The sequence below is a fragment of the Tachypleus tridentatus genome, chromosome 3, assembly GCF_004210375.1.
Source record: "Tachypleus tridentatus isolate NWPU-2018 chromosome 3, ASM421037v1, whole genome shotgun sequence".
NCBI classification, from domain to species: Eukaryota; Metazoa; Arthropoda; class Merostomata; order Xiphosura; family Limulidae; genus Tachypleus; species Tachypleus tridentatus.
The window spans coordinates 60556183-60580791 of NC_134827.1; the positions used below are offsets into that span (position 1 = coordinate 60556183).

Sequence of the window (24609 nt, forward strand, 5' to 3'; positions counted from 1 at the left end):
ATAAATAAAAAAAAAACATATAGGTAACTGAGTTGGCCACCTATTTCTAGAGTGACCCTCATTGTAAATTCGAGAGGTAAGCGTGCGATCGTCTTTACAAAACGTACAAGTTTGTCATTCTGTCAATCACTTTAGAATGAATCAATAATAAAGATGGAAAATTGGTTTTATAAATGTTTCTCAAATATCTGTGAAATATTTCCAATGTATGCTAAATTCCAGAAATATGATATATATATCTTAAGTACAGTAGTGGATTTTAACCTTTATTTTTGAAACGTGGGGACGAACGTGATGTATCAACATTTCACTTTTGTTTTTAAATAGAAACTCTTGCTACCTCAGATGTTTGTCGTGGCCGTAAGTTTAAAGAAGTTGTACTTGTAGAATTTGCCACGAATTAATCTAGATGGACATTATAATTAGGTGAACATCGTGATTAGATGGACATCGTGATTAGACGGACATCATGATTATACGGACATCATGATTACATGGACATCGTGATTAGATGGATATCATGATTAGATGGACATCGTGATGGTATATTTTTGTTAATTTTCCTCTATTCACTTCATGTTTCAAATTATTTTCTTTTCTTTTAATTACTAATTCATTTTACATTAGTTAACGTTCCATGTCTCTCTTTGTTTTCAGTCAATATTCAAAGGATTTTCACCATAACCTTAAGTTACACACTTACATTCGTGTTGTTAAATATTAATGCTGGTGTAGAATTTTGTTTTGAGATAAACAATATTATCCACGTGACCTTATTCCACACTCCTCATTGGTGTAAAGTGTATAGTCTGATACATACAGTAGTGCTAATGGTGGCTCGTTCTTGAAGGAGTTGTGGAAAGGAAAGGTTTAGTGAAGTAAACGTAACCCTGTTCTAGAGTTTATGGTTGTTTTCCTATCATATAAATGCCCAAGTTACTCCAATCAGCCTTTTATAGTATGATTTTGCTTCCATTTCAGTCATATAACAGTATTGTATAAAATATTCATTTACTTACATTGTAAGATTAAAGATAAAAAAAACAAAAAAACATTGAGAAGCAGAAGAGATAAAACTTTGCCATGAAGCTACAAGCTACACTGAAGACTTCACGTTAACCTGTAGTTTTACAACTGAAATCCATTGTACTTCAGGAAAACGCTAAATAGACGTTTAATACCGAAGCGTTCAGCAGTATTTGTAACATTATTGAAGTTTCAAGGCTTTCCATAAAAGGATCACGTTTCGCTTACTACGTCAGTATATATATATATATATCACATGACTGTAATATTAACTCCTAGCTGCACGTTCACGTCTAGATTTTGCAACTCGATTCGATTTCCCATTGTAAACAGAGCGCAGATAAACTACTGTGTAGTTGTGTGCTGAGACAAACAGATATACAATAATACTCGGTGCTTTGTTGATATATCATGATTAAGACATAAATATCAAATATTAAATATTAAATATTTAATAAATATGGAAATAACAAATAATATTAGCTGCAGTGTCTATATACTTTTAAAAAATTCAGTTAGTATCATTATAAAGAATAAAATACTGATATGGTCATGTGGTGTAGAATTTGTCCAAATACCATTTCTCTATTTTAACCCTTTTGTATGAATAGAGAGAAAATAATGTTTATTAAATTATTATTTGATATTATCTCATTATTTCTATTTATTACACCTTTTGTTGTCTTACAAATTATTACTCCGATTCTTGAACTTTGAACTTGTTTATGTTTCCCCACAGTTCGGTTATTTATTATTTAATTGATTTCGATTAGTGGGCAGCTATCTTCCAATAATATAGGTTCAAACGTCTGAACCAAGCCCTCTAAAAAATTCAGATATGCCCATCTGTTGTTGAACAAAGATTCTTACTCGCGTTGGTGTATAACCACTTGTGTTTTTCTTAACTTCGAGCTAAGCTTCAGGAGGGCTCTCTGCGCTAGCTGTCCTTAATTTATCAGTCTAAGACTAGAGAGAAGACAGCTAGTCATCACCAACCACCGCCAACTCTTGAGCTACTCTTTTACCAACGATTGCCTGTCACATAAAAATGTCACAACGGCTGAAATAGCAGTGTATAACTGAAGAGACGAATGAAAATACACAATGTATCTCCAGCCATGAATAAACAAGCTCTGATGGTTTCTTCCGGTATATGTTTTTGCGTTTTCACATTTTTGGGTTACATTTATGATACTTTAGTTTTGTTGTTTTGTGGTGGCTGATAATGTTCATCCATTTAACTATGGTAATCTTAAGTTTCTTTTTAAATTGCTTATTTATTATTACTACTACGTATTTACAACCATTAATAAAATATGTTATTAAGCGATCAATTGATGCCCGAATAATTGGTATTGTGACAATGATCTGAGAATTTTGACAATAACTTAGAATATTGTTAAAATTTATCATTAAAATAACAATCACAAGTTTATTGTAAATTTGTTTTATTGTTTTTGCATATTTATTTTGACTACATTTGTGGATCATATATCTCAAACTTGTTTTATATTTTATTCAACTCGTCTTACAGTTAGGCTTATTTTAGTGAAGAATAATATAAATAATATAATAATAAATAATATAAATCACGAAATCACCTCAAGAAATGTGTATTAAAAGAAAAAAATTATATGCCAAATCGGAATATATATTTCGATCTGTATTAGTCATATAATGGAAGCTTATAGTTGAATATTTATATGTATAGACTAAACGATACACACATGAAATACAATAATTTCAGTTTAAAACAGATTTACTGTTGTATATCTATTTTAATATTTACGTTTGTTTTAGCTTAATGCGTGTACATTATTAATTGTGTATTGCGAAAGTCCCGCCTGTTTTTTTTTAATTTGTAGAAGATTCTCGAGAGTAAGAATCAACAATGTACCATGTAATAGTAATTACTAGTATTGTTGTCAGCTGAATTTTTGAAAATCTCGTCTAATGAGTATAAAAGGTAGCCATCGCAAGACTCGTATAGATAGTTTTTAATATTAGTGGTTTGCTACAGTCAGTATACTTTAGATCTCGGAAGCTACGATTGTTATAAATGTTTAAGAATCTGGAAACTACAGACATTTCACCAGGGACGTTTATAGATTTTGAACATTACAAACCGTTTAACTTTAGAGAATTAACTTCGGACGCCAGCATTACTACGAGGACATTACGTATTTTCATCGATATAAAAACTTACGTGTACACAATGAAGCAGCTAGCTAGCTTCCCCGTCAATCGAATTGTACCAGTGTGTTAACACTAAATTAATTCGCTTTCGGTGAACGTCTATAAAAGATTCAGCTCCAGAACACATAGAAGACTTACTATTCTTTGTAAGTTTGTAAAACTTTTGCATATAAACCATTATTTGTAATAACCGTTATGATAAATTGTATTGTTGTTTGTTTATAAAAATATATTCGTGTTCATAAAGAAAACTGCGTGTATCAATCTTATTCGTAATTATCATAAATTTGATAAATATTGACATGCAGTTAGCTTCTAAATACAAATTAAACTTTCTGGCTATCTGAAATCGTAATACGTAACGTAATAAATCGGAGACTCGTCTGAGATAAATTATAATACGTCACACTAATGATTTCTTTTTAACCAGTTAAAAATAATGATAATTCAGTTATTTTTATCAGTTTTTGTAGACTACTTTGAAAAGACATTTAATGATTTTTGTTTTATAGTTACAAGTACACGATAATTTATTCGCTTGTTTTAGCGTAAAGTTGAATTATAGGCTATCAACGTTCTCTACCAACCATGAAGATTCGCTCGTTTTGAATTTCGTGCAAAGCAACACGAGGATTGTCTGCACGAGCAGTTCGTAATTTCAGGGTAAAACTAGAAGGAAAGTAGCTAGTCATCACCACCCACCGCCAATGCTGGGGTTACTCTTTTAGCAACGCACAGTGGGATTGACCTCACGTTATAATGCTCCTACGGTTGAAGGAGCGAGCATGTTTGGTGTGACGGGGATTGGAACTCGCCATACTAAAAAAAAACAGTCAACTACTGTAATGACCTGGTCATGCCGTGTATCGATCGTGAGGAGTTAACTCTTGGATGTTAGTGTTGTAAAGTCGTGAATTTACCGTTCAATCGCTGAGGACAACAGGATATTGGATAACTAATGTTATCGCAACTCATATTAATTATCAAACATCGTAACGAATACGAATTTAACATTAAATATTTTAAACCTATATCGATAATCAGCTATTCGTGGTTAAAATTTTGCTTCTTTCTTGTTAAGCACAAAAATACACGATGGGTCATGTGAGCCGCGCATATCAAGGGTGTCGATCGAACACCTGTATATGTTTCACTGTTGAACTGAACCACATTGTAGACGTGCCAGTAAAACTACCAAACTAACAGCAAGTTCAAGTATTTAAAGATGGCGTGAGATTGTAAATATTCATGTCCGATACTTTTCTTTATGGCGCACAAATGTACATTTTTTCCATGACACTGTTTAAATAATGTCATTGTTGTTACTTGTTACAAGGCAGCCTGAGATCGAAACGTATTTTCAATGTCATATATACGTCTCGAACAACTAATATAATGTACAGAAAATTCTATGGTGGTGTGCGCACTGCTGGTCAAACTGTTAAATAAAGGGAAACAGATAAACGAATATTAAAATAAGACAATTAATAAAAAACAAACTCTGCTTTACCAGTGTTTATATAGACATAAACAGGGCGTGATTTATATAATCTTATACATCTTATATTGATAACAACGTTTGTAATAAACTTATTCGTGCGCTGTTTATGGGCCCGGCATGGGCAAGCGTGTTAAGGCGTGCGACTATGAGGGTCGCGGGTTCACATTCTCGTCGCGACAAACGCTCTTTCAGCCGTGGGGACGTTATAATGTGACGGTCAATCCCACTATTCGTTGGTAAAAGAGTAGCCCAAGAGTTGGCGGTGGGTGGTGATGACTTGCTGCCTTCCCTCTAGTCTTACACTGCTAAATTAGGGACGGCTAGCGCAGATAGTCCTCGTGTAGCTTTGCGAGAAATAAAAACAAACAACAAAACAAACAAACAAACTTTGTTTATTGACATCTACTGTCACGTCTACAAAGTAGGTTTGTTTTTCTATTTCCCTGTAGTGGTTATAAACTTTATAAATATCGATGTTCACTTCAAACTCTTTACTTCTGTTTTTAATCCATTTTGAATAATTAAAGGTAGTTTTAATTCTTATTTGTAGTTTATTACCCCAACACAGAACATGAGAGAAGACGTCAAGACGAAACGATCTGATAAAAGTGTCGGGTAACGAAATTGTCATTAAAACACGAAACCTAATTTATCTTTCAAGGAGACGACAGCTCTGTAGGTAACACAGATATTATCGTTAAATAACCCTAAAAAATAAAGGATATATAGTCTTATCGACAGATAGTTAGGAACGAAAGATTTATACTAATTTACCAAATGAAGACAAGTTTTTAAAATTAAGCACATATTTTAATAAAACACTTGAAAGTAAGAATATAATTATTTAAAATTAATTAACAATAGGTACTCATGTAGTTCCCCAGCTAGTGAATAGTCTGAAACCGTATAACAGTCGAGTCCCTGAATTCTACGGTCGTTCTGTATGTTTGGTTTAACCCTTAGATCCAAACCATGAATTTGCGGATATTCGACAGGAAGTATATCGTGGGTTTCAGATAGGCCGCTGCGCTCGTTATTAGACTTAGTTCATACTCATATTAATAACACACATCATTATTTTAAACATATATACAACGACTCACGCCTGATATCACAGACTGAGTTAAGGCTATGATCAGACAAAACAGAATTTTCAAATATTTTAACAGATTGATCAGACCAAGTTCTGAGATTTGTTTTAGAACAATTACACATCTCACCTTTGTGTAGCTTTGTACTTAATTCTAAACAAAATAAACAAACAATTACACAATTAGATGTAGGTCTGTTTAATTGTTCTACCATCAGAGGACGGATAATACATATATCCAAGTAGATATTATGCTTTTCTTATATTAAGCCACTAGCAATCTCGGTACATAACACAACAACCATACAATATTGGTACATAACACACCAATCACACAATATTGGTACATAACACACCAACCATACAATATTGGTACATAACACACCAACCATACAATATTGGTACATAACACACCAACCATACAATATTGGTACATAACACACCAATCATACAATATTGATACATAACACACCAATCATACAATATTGATACATAACACACCAACCACACAATATCGGTACATAACACACTAATCATACAATATTGGTACATAACACACCAACCATACAATATTGGTACATAACACACCAATCATACAATATTGGTACATAACACACCAACCACACAATATCGGTACATAACACACCAATCATACAATATTGGTACATAACACACCAACCACACAATATCGGTACATAACACACTAATCATACAATATTGGTACATAACACACCAACCATACAATATTGGTACATAACATACCAATCATACAATATTGGTACATAACACACCAACCATACAATATTGGTACATAACATACCAATCATACAATATTGGTACATAACACACCAACCATACAATATTGGTGCATAACACACCAACCATACAATATTGGTACATAACATTAACCATACATTTTGAAAAATAACACAATATTATCCAACTCGTCTTTTGTTTTCAATGATAAAACTTCACTTGTTTTAAATAAAATACTCTATTGAATTATATTTTGTCTTTACTTTGCTATTTTGTGAACGTATACCCAAGAAACCTTCAATGCAATTCAACATAACTCTAGAATTATCTGAACAATTCAACCAATAAAACACAAATCAAGTGGAGAACCAACCAATCAAAACCTTATGCTGAAAAAAATCAATCAATCAAACAGAAGTTTTAGAAATAGGAAAAACTATGTTCCAGTTATCATACAATATTAAAGCTTATATGGCAGTATCAATTAAAGTAAACAATAGTAATAATAGACACAAATATTTACTAATATTTTAAATTATAATCAAAACATAATTTAATTGTTTTTTTGTCACAGTACTACAGAATGATAAAGATATAATATATTGGAAACAGGCTGTATTCTAATTCGCGGGTGTTATACTGTACGTTCTAATATACGTATGTAAATAGATATTACTTTAAGACACCTAAAACTCTGTGCTGAATTCCTACGATTTCGAAATAAGAACGTTCCATCATATATGCCAAAAATACTTACAAGGGGCACAGAAAGCAAAATTTGAGACCAATGCCCCAACAAAACACATACGTAATGAACAATCTACACAGTATGGCTTCTAATACAGAAATACAAAACTTGAATTAATTGAAATGTCGAATGGCTACGTAAGGAATCAATGTTTAAGCCTTTCCGTGATCATTGTTATAAAGTTGGCTATAACGCAGTAACTGCAAAAAAAATATTAGTAACTGTTTTAATACAATATTGTAATTTAAGTATTTATCGTGTTAGTTTGTTTCGGGGCAAAATCACGTTAGTCCATCTGCTGTGTTCATTGGGGTTATATGAGCCCCAATTTTAGCGTTGCAAGTCTCCCTCTTTGTCCCATTGGGGAACAGTGATTCCTTATAGAACATTGTTAAGACAGTAATAAGGCAACACAACTCCAGTGTTGTCTCAACAATGTCCTTCCTCTCCGCACTCGAACAACTTATTCTTTGTTCATAAAATTAGAACGTTAGACATAAAAACAATAACTTAGTTTTAGCTTATTTTCAACACGAATAAGGTAAATCAGAAAGCTTGTCTTTGTTTGTAACTGTTAAAGAAAGTTGTCGTATATTTAGATCGATTATAGATTTCTAGTAGGTCTCTACGAGGGAATACTCCATGTATCTCGGTGTTTATCTGTCACTTCTTAGAATGAGAACTCAAGTACGTCATCAAATATCCAGTCCCTAAGTTTTTATTTTCACCAGTAGAAATAACGTTATAGTGACAATACATATACCACTTTAATGTTGAAAGACAAGAACAATATCAAACTGCCTGCTTTCTGTAATATTGACCTTATATTTCTTTAATATAACAATGTATACAGCTGCAAGTTACAAAGAGTCATGTGGTATGACTTGTACCTCGTTTAAATAATAAAGCATAACAAGGATTATACACTAAGTTGTATGAAATCTAATTTAAAATTAGTAATCGATATTTGTACTTATCAAAGGCTATTATCCTGTCAGAATAATTTGTCATCTGATAAAATTGTCCAAATTGTAAGATGGACAATACTGATGTTTTTTTACTTGTCAAAATGATTACACCTTTAACCTGTTCAGTGCCGCAGACGAGATAACTCGTCCAAGCCGATCGGTAACACAGTACCACGGACGAGTTAATTCGTTCTCAATAATACCTAACTTCAACACTAGATGTCAGCACCATACACACATTTGACCTACTTACAAATTGTTTCACTTTCGATCCAAAATGGCGTCACGAAAAAAGTTACAAAATGAAGAAGCATCAGAGTTGTATTGTAGCAGCTGAAATACTTGGCAGTCATCAGGTTAAGAAGTTAGTCTATGATACTTATCTTTGTGTGTTATATTTAGTTTATTACGAAAAGTGACTTTCATATAAGAAAATCACAGATCTTCAGCTATTTTTACATATTTGATAAAGTGTAAATAAAAAATAAGTCATGTTATGGTAATAATTTCAAAAACCACATGAAGAGATATAAGTGTGTTATAGTCGAAGAATAATTACTTGACTAGTAACTAAAGGTTACTTTTCTTTTATAATTGCGATATATACAGATGTATACAACAGTTATTAGACACAAAGGCAACGTTACCTTCAACTGTTGTGTCAGTGACCACGTGACGTCCACGTGGACTGAAATGTTACTGATTTTGTTCTCATTTACTGACTTTTAACGACATGGAATTATGGGTGTAAAGTTTAACGAGTTCTGGTTTTATGATTTAATGAAGATAATCTATAGAAAATAGTAGGTTTTGCTATTTCAAGTATTAGTAAGTAAATAATAACAAGTTAGTGTCAACTTTCCTCCAACCAATGATGACGTGTTGAGACTATGACGTCATCATCCCTCTCTGACACAAGTTCAAGATTGTACGGGTCTATGAGTTAGGCTTAATGTTTCGTGAACATTTTGTTTGTTGTTGTTTTTGAATTTCGCGCAAAGCTACTCGAGGGCTATCTGCGCTAGCCGTCCCTAATTTAGCAGTGTAAGACTAGAAGAAAAGGCAGCTAGTCATCACCACCCACCGCCAACACTTGGGCAACTCTTTTACCAACGAATAGTAGGATTGACCGTAACATTATCACGCCCACACGGCTGAAAGGGCGAGCATATTTGGTGCGACCGGGATTCGAACCCGCAACCCTCGGATTACGAGTCGAACGCCTTAACACACTTCGCCATGCCGGACCCGTATAGTAATCTATGCTCAGTAATAAAATAATAATTTATACGTTATGTAAATAACTGACTTTTAAATTTCAATAAAACTAATTAAAGTATGGCATAAATAGATAGTTCCTTATTGAAAATGATATATATATAATAAATAAAACTTATGATTATAGGCTAATTGAATACATTTGGTACTTTGCAACAGTGAATAATATTTAGAGTTACAATAATATATGACAAGCACTGAGTTATATGATTCATGTTGCTAAAACTTTAATCACTTGGTATATAATCTGTGGTCTTTGGACCAATTATTTCAAAACAGAGTTGGTCTTTGTAATATTATGGTTTTTTATTTCGTATATTTTCTTGGCCAAGATGACCAGTGGCCTTATATATCAAATACTTTGGACTGTGACCATTCCCTCTTTTCAGATTGTTGGAAGTGTAGAAGATAATGGCGTCAGTATATCCACTGTATCAAGACGGTCAATGACCTTCAATAAGTCAGCCTTGATATACATGTTTTGGATGTTGATGACGTCAATATCCCCTAGGTGCTGTAAAAAAATGCTTTAAATTTGTTCACGTGTTGTCACAATAACTGTTTATGTTATAGTTTGACATCAGGTGAAATTCGTTACTTTCATAAACTCATAATAGAAATAATTTGTAGAAACGTGTATACATGTATTGTGATAGTATCCACTCTAAAAGTTGTGGTACATTAAATTCTAATAATTTATTATACTTAGTTGTAGAGCAATTATGGTTATAATATGAATTACTTGTGAAAGTGAAACAGTAAGAGACCTATAAACATTGAAATAAGTCACGTACTTTATGGTTTACCAAGGTTTGTGTGCGTTTGGAGGTGATAAATGGTTAAAATATTGTATAAAGCCAAACTTTAAGTTTCAATTATTGCATCATTGTTAGGGCAATACTGACTGATATTGTGTGCATGGTATATAACTGCGATCATGTTACATTAAATAATATAACATGTTTCTGAAAAACACCTGATTGGTCATTAAAATATCGTCCTTTTAAAATATAAAAATGGCAAGGAATATAATTAACTGATGAATTAGGGTTAAGTGTCCTTTTTTGAGATTATTTAATTATAATTAATTTAATGAACTAATAATAAACATCCCATTTTATGACAATTTAATTCTAAATCTTTTAATCAATTAGTGTTAAGCATAATTTTCGGGAACTATTTTACTGATTTATAATTAATTATCGACATGATGAGACATTTATCATATAAGTCATAGCTGTGTGTCATGGCGGCCTAGAAATACATTCTCAAGTTTGCGATTCTATTATGTAATCATCTATTTTGACAATCTGTCTCGTTTGTTTGTTTTTTGAATTTCGCACAAAGCTATTCGAGGGCTATCTGTGCTAACCGTCCTTAATTTAGTAGTGTAAGACTAGAGGGAAGGCAGCTAGTCATCACCACCCACCGCCAACTCTTGGGCTACTCTTTTACCAACAAATAGTGGGATCAACCGTCACATAAAAATGACCCCACGGCTGAAAGGGTAAGCATGTCTGATGTAAAATGCATTTGAACCTGCGACCCTCAGATTACGAGTCGCACGCCTTAACACGCTTGGCTATGCCATCTGTATGGTATTGAACTATAATTTCAGCATTCTAAAATCTAGTTACACTTTTTATTGACAGTGTGTTGAAATATGACGTCAGCATCGCGGCTTAGCAACGAGTCCCCGAGGCAACCAATCAGCATGAGATGGCATCCATCATTTTATATATACATGAAAATAGAAAACCTGAATAAGAGACACCTGAAAAATTCGTGTCACTAAAGAACGTATGTAAATATCAAAATATTTGATTTCGTTTTCAATAAATAAACACGCATTGTTTATTTATGTTTTCTCACAAAACTCATACTGGTTTGTTTACGTCAAATTAGTTTAATTGATGAGTTTCGTTGGTAATTTCGAGTTAGCGTTAAAAGCGTCCCTCATGTGTGTTGCCTCTTTAGAAATATTTTTATTAGCTACAATTTTGAAATATTGAATGATCTTGTTTTTCTCTGTGAGTTTTTTTTTCTTGTTATATTTTATGAAAAAAGTTTTTGCTAATATGTCTCGTTTGTTTGTTTTTTGAATTTCGCACAAAGCTACTCGAGAGCTATCTGTGCTAGCCGTCCCTAATTTAGCAGTGTAAGACTAGAGGGAAGGCAGCTAGTCATCACCACTCACCGCCAACTCTTGGGCTACTCTTTTACCAACGAATAGTGGGATTGACCGTCACATTATAACGCCCCCACGGCTGGGAGGGCGAGCATGTTTGGCGCGACGCGGATGCGAACCCGTGACCCTCAGATTACGAGTCGCACGCCTTAACACGCTTGGCCATGCCTGGCCTTTTGCTCATCTTTTGTATGGTTGTCACTCAAAGTTTTGAAACTATTGTTGTTTTTTCATCTTATATGCATGATCTTACGGTAAAGTATTTAAACAAGGTTATTATTTTTATAGTGTATATGCTATAAATTGCTGTTCATAATTACTTTGACACGGTATCTTCTAGATCCCTTTAACTGGTACAAAAAAATTTAATAAATAGAACAACAAACTGCTTAGTATTTTTGCATATGCCTTTAATATTACACCAGAATAGTTGCACTCATGTTATAGGCTTTATGGTCTAATTTCAGCTACGAAACCGATATCACAGAACCACATTGACAATTTCTTTGTTCAGGTTTGGTTTGACGATTTCACTAAAGTTCTTTTAATCCCCTGTTACATTAATTGTTACATACTTTCTACCAACCAGCTATTTATATTCTAATTGCTCTGGTGGATAGGGTGTACGATTCGTAGTCTGAGAGTCAAAGGTCAGAACATCCATCACTGAACATGCTCACTTTCAGCCATGGAAGTGTTATAAGGTGTGAATCCTACTATTGTATAGTGGAAGAGTAGCCCAAGAGATGGTAGTCGACGCTGATGGCTTGCTGCCTTCACTCTATTCTATAACTACTAAATTAGAGATGGCTAGCACAGACCTCGTGAAAATTTGTATTCCATGGCCTCATTTATGAACAAAATATTAGGTAAGAAACTTGCATAAAGTCATGCAAGCCGAGTAGAAAAATAAGGGAAAAAAGTATGTTAAAAACATGACAACATAAGATAATACAAATATACACACTAAACAATGATAGAGTTTTGCTTTCATATGTTCCTCTGCCCAACAAGCCTCAGAATAAGGCAAGAAATCATTGTTAAAATACGAAACCAGAAAGTGATCAAGTCACCAAATGGTTCATCTTTCTACTCCTTTCAGTCGAGATAAGTTATTAATTTATCATTATTTTTAGTTTAAACATAAATCCAGTTTATGTATTTCCCCTCAGTGCACAATTTCACTGCTAAGTCGTAATAATTAGCAATAATAATAAAAATCATGAACAATATTGTCTGTATTGAACAATACCCATCTTGAAGTTAGTTATTGTCCAAAATTTTGGTTTCCTTTCAAAAAACCTAAGTATAGGGTGGCATAGAAATTTTTAGCTATTAGTAGGTGAATATTTGATGACTACAACACGTAGATACTCAATTCTTTGTATATTTTACAGTAAGTGTCTTTAGGGAGTCAAATTTTATAATAGGTATGAGCTGAAGGAGTAATAGTATTCAATATACATAATAGTAAATCATGCTACACATATTCATATAATGCACTGTCGGTGGATAAACATCATAGCACAAGTAATAAAAACCGTTTTCTAAGTGTAAAATGATATAAAAATGGCAATACCAAAAAGAATACAAAGATGATACAGTTAGACGTAATATTACATTGTAAAATACATTTTTGATTTTAATACTGTTGATGTTGGAAATTATATAATCTTGACTGTTGGTAAACAGCTTGTTTATCATAATATTATGGTCATATCATGGTAAACATCAATGAAAAGGAGTCTAAGGCCTACGTAAAAGGAAGACGAAGTTGAGTCGGAACGTGTCTTACTTATTACAGTCTATTAAGGACTCTTGATACGAGGTCGGTCTAAATGACTGATGTCATAACCATTTTATATTTGTGCAACATTAACCTCTACTAATGAAAGTCATGTATGGATGATATATGTACATCTGTATCATCCCTATATTTCTGTTTATTTGTTTGTGGTCACTGCCATTCCTACATTACTTTATATTTACAAAATATATCTGTTACTCGTTTCGTAAAATTGTACAAATGTACCTCAGTATTTACAGTATGGTATTTAGTTTTCCCAGTAATTCTTCGAAGCTACCCATCAGTGTACGGATGGAAATATATATTTTAGAACTTATATTAGTAATAAATAGTATAAAACATATTATATATATATCAAATATATATATGAAGAAAGGTATATGCATTTTTCTTATAGCAAAGCCACATTTGACTATCTCCTATGTCTATAGAAATGAATCGAGGCCCTTATATTAACATCACAAGTCCAAAGCTACACAGATATTCCAGCAGGGTACAAACATCAAGAAGCTCTAATAATTTTCAGTTGAAAATGAAAATTGTCGTATCTTCTCGATATATAATTTATCATTTTTTTTATATCTTCCCGATTTATAATTCACCATCCATGTCTTTACTCTTATGATTTATAACTTACGTTTTATTTTTTAAATAATATCTTCCCGATTTATAATTCACCATCCATGTTTTTAAATTTATGATTTATAATTTATGTTTTATTTTTAAATAATATCTTCCCGATGTATAATTCACCATCCATGTTTTTAAATTTATGATTTATAATTTATGTTTTATTTTTAAATAATATCTTCCCGATTTATAATTTTCCATTTATGTACTTTAGTAGTTATACTTCCAATTTTTAGTTTATCATTCATGTTTTTTAATAACTTAATTACTGAAAATCCTTTCATTAAACAATACATAATTATAAGGTTTATAACCTAATAAGTAACGATAATTTCTGTGAAGTATTTTTTGTCTTACCTCCTTCACTTTCACATAGTAATACCAAACTATCTCCCTCATTGTATGGACCTGCGACTTTATGAATTAGATCACCCTTTCCATCACTAATTCTTGGTTTACGTGGGAGTACTGACAAAGAGAAAGTAAAACTAAATCAGAAATATTTGTCGTAAAGATATGTTTTTGTTTTAATAGAATAATGTAGGTGAAACGTCAGTTAAACACTCGGGATCTACTGACAATAAAACTATTGAAGATATTAATTTATTAAAAAATAGTATTTTTAAATTGAAGAGTTTTCAATTTTTAGTGCAAAAAACAACGAATACAGTTAGGACAGAGAGCTAAAGTTTAATGAAATATAGATGTCGTTCATCAAACATTTTATATTTTGCAATACGTTTATGCCTATTTCTTTTCCGTATCAGGTTTTCACGTTTCATTTGCCTGTTTGTACTGAGAGCAGTTATCTCAGTACTTATAAGTAGGCTTAAGAACAAATAATAAAAAAAGTTAGCCATTACAACTTGAAGATGATAAAAATGTCTTGAAGTTCAAAATACTTTGTATTTGTACTCTTTTACTCATGAATGGCGTCCTTGGTGTTTACGTTAATAAATGTACATACTCGAAAAACAACTTAAATAAGGTTTATTATTAAAGAAACTAACAAAACAACCGAGTGTAACAAATAACTCAAGTGTGAAGCAAGGCCTGGATTCTTGCTGAAAAAAACTGAAAATAAGAGAAAAAAAGTGAAAAAGAAATTAATAAATTAAAAAAATACGAAAATAAAATACGGATAAACATTGAATTAGTAAATCAATATAAGAATAAAAATAGAAAAAAAGAAGGTTTGTTGATAAAGTAAAAAAGTAAAAAAACGGATAGACATTGAATTCGTAAATCAATATAAAAATAGAAAAAAGAAGGTTCGCTGATAAAGTGAAAAGTAAAAAATACGGATAGACATTGAATTAGTAAATCAATATAAGAATAAAAATAATAAAAAGAAGGTTTGCTGATCAAGTAAAAAAGTAAAAAATACGGATAGACATTGAATTAGTAAATCAATATAAGAATAAAAATAGAAAAAAGAAGGTTTGTTGATAAAGTAAAAAGAAACTAAAAATCAAAGAAGCAGTAAGTGTTTTACATTGCAGACTAAAAGTTCATAAGGAGTTAACCTTTACAATTCATGTATAAAGTTATAAAAAAATAAAATAATTTTCATTTTAAAATGAATAGAATAATTAATATGACTTACAACGTAATTTTGGAGAAAACTTACACACAACGAAATACATATTTTTTTAAATAAATGTAAAAAAATATATTTAAAATTAAAGCATATACTTAGTATTTAACCAATAACAAAATCCAGACTTAACCTTCAAGATAATTTAGTTTTCAGCTTGTGTTGGCAAGAGACTTATCTGAATTCTACATGTCTGTTTGTTTTGAATTTCGCACAAAACAGCCGTCCCTAATTTAGCAGTGTAAGACTAGAGGGAAGGCAGCTAGTCAATTTCTGTGAATATTGTTATATGAAAACATTGACGGCGCACCGAAGCAGTTTGTTTGTTTGTTTTTTACAATACAAATTTCATATTTTATATAGTTTTGTTTTGTTTGTTTGGGAATTTCGCATAAAGCTACTCGAGGGCTATCTGTACTAGCCGTCCCTAATTTAGCAGTGTAAGACTAGAGGGAAGGCAGCTAGTCATCACCACCCACCGCCAACTCTTGGGCTACTCTTTTACCAACGAATAGTGGGATTGACCGTAACATTATACACCCCCACGGCTGGGAGGGCGAGCACGTTTAGCGCGACGCGGGCGCGAAACCGCGACCCTCGAATTACGAGTCGAACGCCTTAACACACTTGGCCATGTCGGGCCATTCTGCACGTCCAGCAGATTCATTTATGCACGAAATATTAAAGGGACTAGTACAAAGACTAGTGGTTTGTGGTCAGCATATTATTTGGCCATTTTGTTGGTTCCTAGCTTGCTGTCAGTACCATTAATGGATCAATGAAGCGGATATTAACATATCTTCAATGCATTATATGATTTATTAAAAGACTATTGTCTCAGTAAATTATATGATCGATGAGGCTTATCTCCAGCACGCTATATAATCGATCAACCTTTTTTGGCTTATCATCAGTACCTTTATAGTTTTATTTATTTATTATGTTAGACAAAGACCATAACTCTTCAATTTGGGAAACATTAATCTATAAGTGTGTTATAGTTACAAAATAAAAACTATATCTGATCTATTTATGTAGCCTTTAACTTCAGGTTCTGCAATGAAACATGTTTTTGGTCGAGTAGTTTTATTATCACTAATGTTAAAAAGTATCGTTAGGCCTCGAATGTCAGAAAGAGTACTATATTAATGCATACTATTTATTCATGACAAACCTGAACGTAATAAGACACGCAATAAATCTACCAGTTTATCAATGAATCGCCAAACACGAACGAGGAACGTTCCCGATATTGTTTTGATGATATAAATAAATGTTACATTTCTTTAGTATGATGTTAACAACGGTTAAAAGTACTTGTTATTGTGCTAAGAAATGTTAAAATGTGCTACTGCTTTGAATGATAAGAAATGTTAAAATTACTGGATTATATAGTTGGGCGGTCAGTGAAATTAGCTGAACGATTAATCGCCAGCTCATTAATTCATTACATTCAACGAATCGATTATTCGCAAGAGACAGCAACATGTCTTTTGAAATTGAACTTCGAGTTTAAGCTATTAGATAAAGTACTCAAGACTTGTTTTACTTTACTTTCAAACATTTAGCTGTTTATATATATATATATAAACATATATACTGATCTATATGATAATAAGAAACAGCTAAACTATCATATAAATACAACAAACTAACAACATTTACGACAACAACCAACATGAGCCACGATGCAAATATGAACTATATTTGACCTTTCTTGAAAACTATTTACTCTTGAAATAGGCGTGCAACAGTTTTTGTTTTTTTTCAGACACAATATATCCATATACTAAGTTCGGGGATCTAGAATTTCCAAGATTAGATATCTTTTTTACTTAATGATATTAAAAAACAAAACTTCAGGATCAGTTTGGGAATCCGGAACCTTAAATAAGAGACTTATTGTGGTGAGTAGAGTGCAGCGTCAAATTCCACAAACACAAAGGTCTGTTTCAAAATAAGACTGCATGCTCAGGAACAGTATATAAATGTAAAAAAAAAAAAAAGTTAACCATATGTAAACCTGACGTGTAGTTCAAGGTCGAAGGTTTCTTGACACCCGTTTCAGCAGCCAGGTCATACGTAAATCCATAGGCACTGCATCTAGCAAGTTTGTCTCTGTGTGCAAAAAAAACAAAAAAAACACAAACGATTACTTATTTTAATCGTCGAATATCTCAGGTAACAGGCGAATGAAACTAGTAATCGTTTATTTGCACACAGAGACAAACCAACTAACTTGCTAGATGCAGTGCCTATGGATTTATGTGTGACCTGGCTGTTGAAACGGGTGTCGGAAAACCTTCGACCTTATACATCAGGCAAAATATAGAAAACATACATAGAGGAGTCGTGTGCTTTGAACACTACAACCTTACAACAGAGTATTTTGTTTATGGAATATATATCATGATACTATAAGCATATTGTTGAAATACACGGTCGTTAGATAGAACATGAGTGCACATAGCGACATCGAGTACAAAACTTAGTGAGACTCGAAATTTATTTTAACGTAAATAACTCAAACTCTGTTGTCATATTGTATTTCAAACTTTCCCTCTTTCAAAGGTTTAATGCGTTGATGAAAAATATTAAACGAAAAATCCAAGCAGAGAGTATAGCCATTGATACGTGCTTTTCTATAGCAAATGCACCGGGTTATTGTAATTATTCTAAGTGATGTGTTGCGTGGAATGCTAAATTTCTGAACTACTGATACAGCAAAGCGCGTTTGGTGTACACAACGAGAACAATGTTTGTCCATTCTAAGTACTTCAATCTAACGCCCTAATCTGTCATTGTTATATGTATTGTATGATATTATTCTATAGACTCTCAGGTTTTTAAAGTGTGCCATTTATGTTTTGCTCACAGAAAACTCTTACAATTCGCCTACTTAGTACAAAAAAATAGGCACTTAAACTTCAGATATCATTCTAGGTTATATTTAACCTAACGATAATGTTAATATCTTAGATTGTTTGTTTGATTGTTTTTTTAATTTCGCACAAAGCTACTCAAGGGCTATCTGTGCTACCGTCCCTAATTTAGTAGTATAAGACTAGAGGGAAAGCAGCTAGTCATCACCACCCACCGCCAACTCTTGGGCTACTATTTTACCAACGAATAGTGGGATTGACCGTCACATTATAACGCCCCCACGGCTGAAAGGGCGAGCATGTTTGGCGCGACGGGGATGCGAACTCGCGACCCTAAAATTACGAGTCGCACGCCTTGACACGCTTGGCAATGCCGGGCCTAGTGTCTTAGACACAGAATATTTATTTCGGGGCCTGGCATGCGAAGATGGTTAGGGCGCTCGACTCGCTCTCTGAGGGTCGCAAGTTCAAATCCACATCCCATCAAACATGCTCGTTCTTTCAGCCGTGGAAGCGTTATAATGTGACGGTCAATCCCACTATTCGTTGGTAAATATCAAGAGTTGGTGGTGATGATATACTGCTCTAGTCTTACACTGCTAAATTAGGGACGGCCAGCGAAGATAGGCCTCGTGTAGCTTTGTGCAAAATTTAAACATGTATTTCGGCCATTTGGAAGATTTTTCAGAATGTTTGTTTGTTTGTTTTGGAATTTCGCACAAAGCTAATCGAGGGCTATCTGTGCTAGCCGTCCCTAATTTAGCAGTGTAAGACTAGAGGGAAGGCAGCTAGTCATCACCGCCCACCGCCAACTCTTGGGCTACTCTTTTACCAACGAATAGTGAGATTGACCGTCACATTATACACCCCCACGGCTGGGAGGGCGAGCATGTTTAGCGCGACACGGGCGCGAACCCGCAACCCTCGGATTACGAGTAGCATGAACATTAGCTATGTTTTTATTACAATTATAGTTTTTAAACTTATTTACATGCCTTACTTGGTTTTCGTTTTCTACTCACTTAAACTATCTATTTCTCTTTTCTATATGAATGATGCATTTTTGTCATCTGTTAGGACTGAGTGAAAAATCAGAACCTGTTGTGTTCACAATAAAACAATTAGTTCTTGGAATTAGAGAGTGAATATACTGATATATGTGTACAGGCACAGTAAGAAAGATAGGGTAGCTCTTTGAATTTATTATATGAGGCTGGAGAGAAGAAATGCGAGCATATCAGTAAAGTACAGATATTATACGAACGCTGTTTCGTTAAAATTAGGGCCGGCATGGCCAAGTAGTTAGGGCGCTCGAATCTTAATCGGAGGGATGGAGGTTTGAGTCCCCATTACAACAAACATGCTCGCTCTTTTAGCAGTTGGAGCGTTATAATGTGACAGTCAATCACAATATATTCATTGGTAAAAGAATAACTCAAATGTTTTCATAAGTGGCGATGACTAGCTGCTTTCTCTTTAGTCCTAACTGTTAGTTAGACATGGTTAGCGCAGATAATTTTCTTATATTTTTGCGCGAAATTCAAAACAAACATCTAATTCAAAATCCTTAGAATTAGATAAAAAATGACCCTTCTTAACGACCTAGTTCAAAATATGTAAACTTCTGTTGGAAATGGATAGAAATGTATTATTTTACTCGCGTGCTTCGACTTCTGTTGAGCGAAACTATGGCTGTGAAAATAATTATAAGTTATCTTCTCAGTTAAGTTTAGTTATAGTTGATTCCGCTAAGAATATCTATTACTTCTAAGGATTATAACGTATGAAATGTTATGCTATTTTCCAGTCTAGTAAGTATAAATAGGTTTGCCCCTCAGTGGCTCAGTGGTATGTTTGCCGACGTACAACGCTAAAATCCGGGTTTCAATACCCGTGGTGGGCAGAGCACAGATATCCCATTGTGTAGCTTTGTGCTTAATTCAAAATAACAACAACAACAATAAATAAGCTTAGGCCTATCTAGTCAAATTGCAATATAAATTAAACTTGGTAAGTTGTGTCCGATTAAACATTTTTTTTGTAGCATATCAAAGGTCCTCAGAGGTCTAAGTTGTAAAACTTGTCTATTTTTGAGAGAAGAGTTGGCTACTAACTGAAGTCCTGAAATTACTTTAATTTTGCTACAAATGGTTTACTTTGATTATAATAGTTTGCAGTATATTAATGGTACGTTTTTCAACATATTAAGAATTCCTGTTGTGTCGTTATGAATTCTGATCTCATATACATGTACTTTTTGTGTAATAAATTCTCAGGTAAGGAAATCGTCAGATCTGCCAGACGCCCTCTAGTAGTAACAAGTCTAGGTCAGCGGGTGAAAAGTTTTCTATTTAATAATTTTTTATCGCATTTTAGCTGATTTCTGAATTAAAAGAAATTATACGATGTTATTTATGGTAATAATTGTTAAATTTAAGAAATTAAACTCACGATGAAAAAAATTAGTAATTTCTTTATAATAAAGAAAATGAAATATGGAAAATGTCATGTTGTAAGTTAACACATTTGACCGCTTAACAGTACAAGGTATCCCTCCAACAAAGATTTGTATGAGACATAACATGATTCTTGTTGCGATATAAATAATAGATCTTTTGTGCGTTTTCTGATAGCACAATTGGCACATGTTTTTTTTTTTAATTTAAAATTATATTTATCTAAATACGTGTACGAGTAGTGGAGCCATATTTTCATTTTGTGTATTCGGATTCACAAAATTCAGGCCCGGCATGGCCTGGTGGTTAAGGCGTGCGACTCGTAATCCGACGGTCGCGGGTTCGCATCCCGGTCGCGCCAAACATGCTCGCCCTTTCAGCCGAGGGGGCGTTATAATGTGACGGTCAATCCCACTATTCGTTGGTAAAAGAGTAGTCCAAGAGTTGGCAGTGGGTGGTAATGACTAGCTGCCTTCCATCTTGTCTTACACTGCTAAATTAGGGACGGCTAGCGCAGTTAGCCTTCGAGTAGCTTTGCGCGAAATTCAAAAGACAGACAGAAAATTCTATTTAAAAAAGATTTATAATGTCACAGTTTCTGTGTATATCTCTATCAATTGTCATTTTACATCATTCTTATTTTTCCATCATTACACGAATTGTCGTAAGATGGATAATTTCTGTGGTGAAATTTATTGGATTGAAGTTTTGGCGGGAATTTTAGAACTAAGTGGAAAGTTAGACGAATTTAGACACTTTAAATCAATTAGAAAATTTGTTTGTTTTGAATTTCGCGTAAAGCTACACGAGGGCTATTTTCGCTAGGCGTCCCTAATGTAGCAGTGTAAGACTAGAGGGAAAGCAGCTAGTCATCACCACCCACCGCCAACTTTTGGGCTAATCTTTTACTAACGAATAGTAGGATTGACCGTAACTTTATAGCGCTACAACTGCTGAAAGAGCGAGCATGTTTGGTGTGATGGGGATTCGAACCCGCAACCCTTGAATTACGAGTCGAGTCCCTTAACCCACCTGGCCATGCCGGGTCTGTTTAGTTGTTAAGTACAAAGCTACACAATTGGTTATCTATGATCAATCAATTGCAGGTATCGAAAGCCAATTTTAGCCGAATTATGAGAGTACAGAGATTGTAATAAAGGGTACCATTAATATGACTTTTACAAGTTATACGGTAAGTCGGTAAAACCAGTATTCTATTCCAGCTGATAAATTTGTTATTTTGTTTATTCTGTAATATACAAATATGTATAGTTAGGCCTAAATTAAATGTTAATCCTAGAAGACGAGAAACCCACTTGAAATAAATATGTATCTGAGAACGGCTGGTATGGGTATCAACACTTTTATTGACAAGGAGCGAAAAACGTTTCGACCTTCCTAGGTCATCCTCAGGTTAACCAGCCGTTCTGAGATACATTTAAATGTTAATGCTCGCCTTACTGTTAACCCTACTTGTTAAATTAGTAATTTATTTTTATTAGATGAAATGAGCTCTCTCTAATCGTTTGGTTAGAATTACATAATTTAATATTTTTAAATGGTTTATATTTGGAAGAGATGTTAAAGTCCTTTAGCTATTCTATTTATTGATTGATTTATTTTCTCCATTGTTCTATTGTATATTTGCACACAATTGTTTTTATTTAGTTATTATTGTGGTCACAAGTAATGAAAACGTGTGATGCAGAATTTGTGGAATTGGAGAATTGTAAAGTGTCTTTTGTTTATAATAATAATAAAGGTTTAATCAATAGTTATATGAAGATCACAGAGACTCGGTGGAAATTCTCTGTAACAAGTATTTACAGAGACGTTAGTTCGTTTTAGCAAAATAGTAGAATTATATGTGAATTAGGTAAGAAAGTTATGCTGAAATTAAGTCAGCCATTTTGAGAGAAAGAAATGCTAGGAATATTAAGCCCACGATGGAAAGAGATCTTGGACTAAGGAAGCAAGGCTACATCAGGCCTAACATATCCATAAAGTAGAATGTAACCTCAAGCATTTGGTAGGAGTGTATTATATAACAATCCGGGAGTTTCTGTATGAGGATATTCTTTACTTGCTAAAGGGTGAGATAGGGAAGACAAATAGCTCACTGATAAATAAAAGACGTTATTTTGTTGTGTTTGTCTGAGTTAATTACGTTATAAATTACAGACTTAAGAAATTTTAACCACGTACATAGATATCCTTTAGGTATAGAACTTGTTAACCGTGTACACGGAAGTTTTTAAGCCTAAAAGCTGTTGAAGAGATATTCAACGTGTTTGATGTGGTAATAAAAGCTTAGTAATTAAAGGAGATTGTGTTTGGGGGAATACGATCTGCTTTTGTTGTAAGTTCTTTAAACTGTGTTAAGATAAATCAAGAAAACGAATGATTTGTCTTGAGGGCTCACGTCATGAATTTTTAAAATACAAATAATATTGTTGGTTGATTAAGTGGAAAAATATGACAAAGGTTTAGTTTGCTTAATAATTAATATCAAAACATTTCGTAATATGTACATACATATACTTCTATAGTATTGTTTTTGTCATGTCATCTGCCATTGGTGTCACTACTTCTCGGATAAGTGAACGAAGATTGTGGAATTTTTATATTTAGAATACAAATTATAAAATATTTATTAGGCCTAATTAAAACACATTAAAATTGAATGCTCAAAACCAGGTTAGCCAATCTGCCAGTAGATTTGAACTTATTACAGCATACGTTTAGTTTTATGGAAATTGTTTGTTTATATTTCTTCTCGTCACTATACTAAAAGATATTATAATGTAATATATTGTCTCTCAAGAGACTATTAGTGAAAATTCTTCGTTAGTGAAAGGATAATAAAGATAGATAGCAAGCAATTATATCATTATTAAATACCTTTAACAGTTTTATTGAAACCAGTCGTTGGTTAAATTTATAAGATAGAGTTGTGGGTGGTATTATGAGATTCCAAGTGCAATTTTATTTTAAAGAAAAAGAACATGACAGAAAAAAACAACAACAAATTTCTTAATCGTATTTTCACTGATGACAGGTTAGCAAAATATCTCCAAAGTTATAACCGTTTTATAAAAGTAGATTATGTTCAATTCAGCTGTATATTAAGCTATTTCATGATAAATCATGGTGTTTCTGACAAGAATTGTCCTAAATATAGAATATGATTAGAAAATAAAAAGTCACTAGCGTCACGGCGATAGCTCTGAAGGCTTAAAACACTAAAAACCTGGTTTTGATACCTGTGGTTGGCACAGGACATATATTCTAGTGCATAATTTTGTACTTAATAATAAACAAACAAAATATTACTGGAATATTAGCTATCATGCGGTAATGGTCAATTGTCATTCAGGGTAAATTATAGATTTGACTCATGAAAGGTTCTTACTGTTTTAGTGACATGAAATATTAGAAATATGTGTTTCCTTATAGTAAAGCCATATCGGGCTTCCTTGTAGATAG

General features: G+C 33.1%; 1 protein-coding gene across 4 annotated transcripts in view; it reads right to left on the bottom strand.

Moving 5' to 3' along the window:
• LOC143246952 (protein turtle-like) overlaps positions 1 to 24609 on the bottom strand; it is a 96848-nt gene that overhangs the window by 27714 nt on the left and 44525 nt on the right. For all 4 annotated transcript variants that reach the window (XM_076494220.1, XM_076494221.1, XM_076494222.1 and 1 more), the window contains exon 3: positions 14546 to 14656. In XM_076494220.1, the coding sequence (XP_076350335.1) occupies positions 14546 to 14656 (111 nt within the window). The remainder of the gene's footprint in view (positions 1 to 14545; positions 14657 to 24609) is intronic.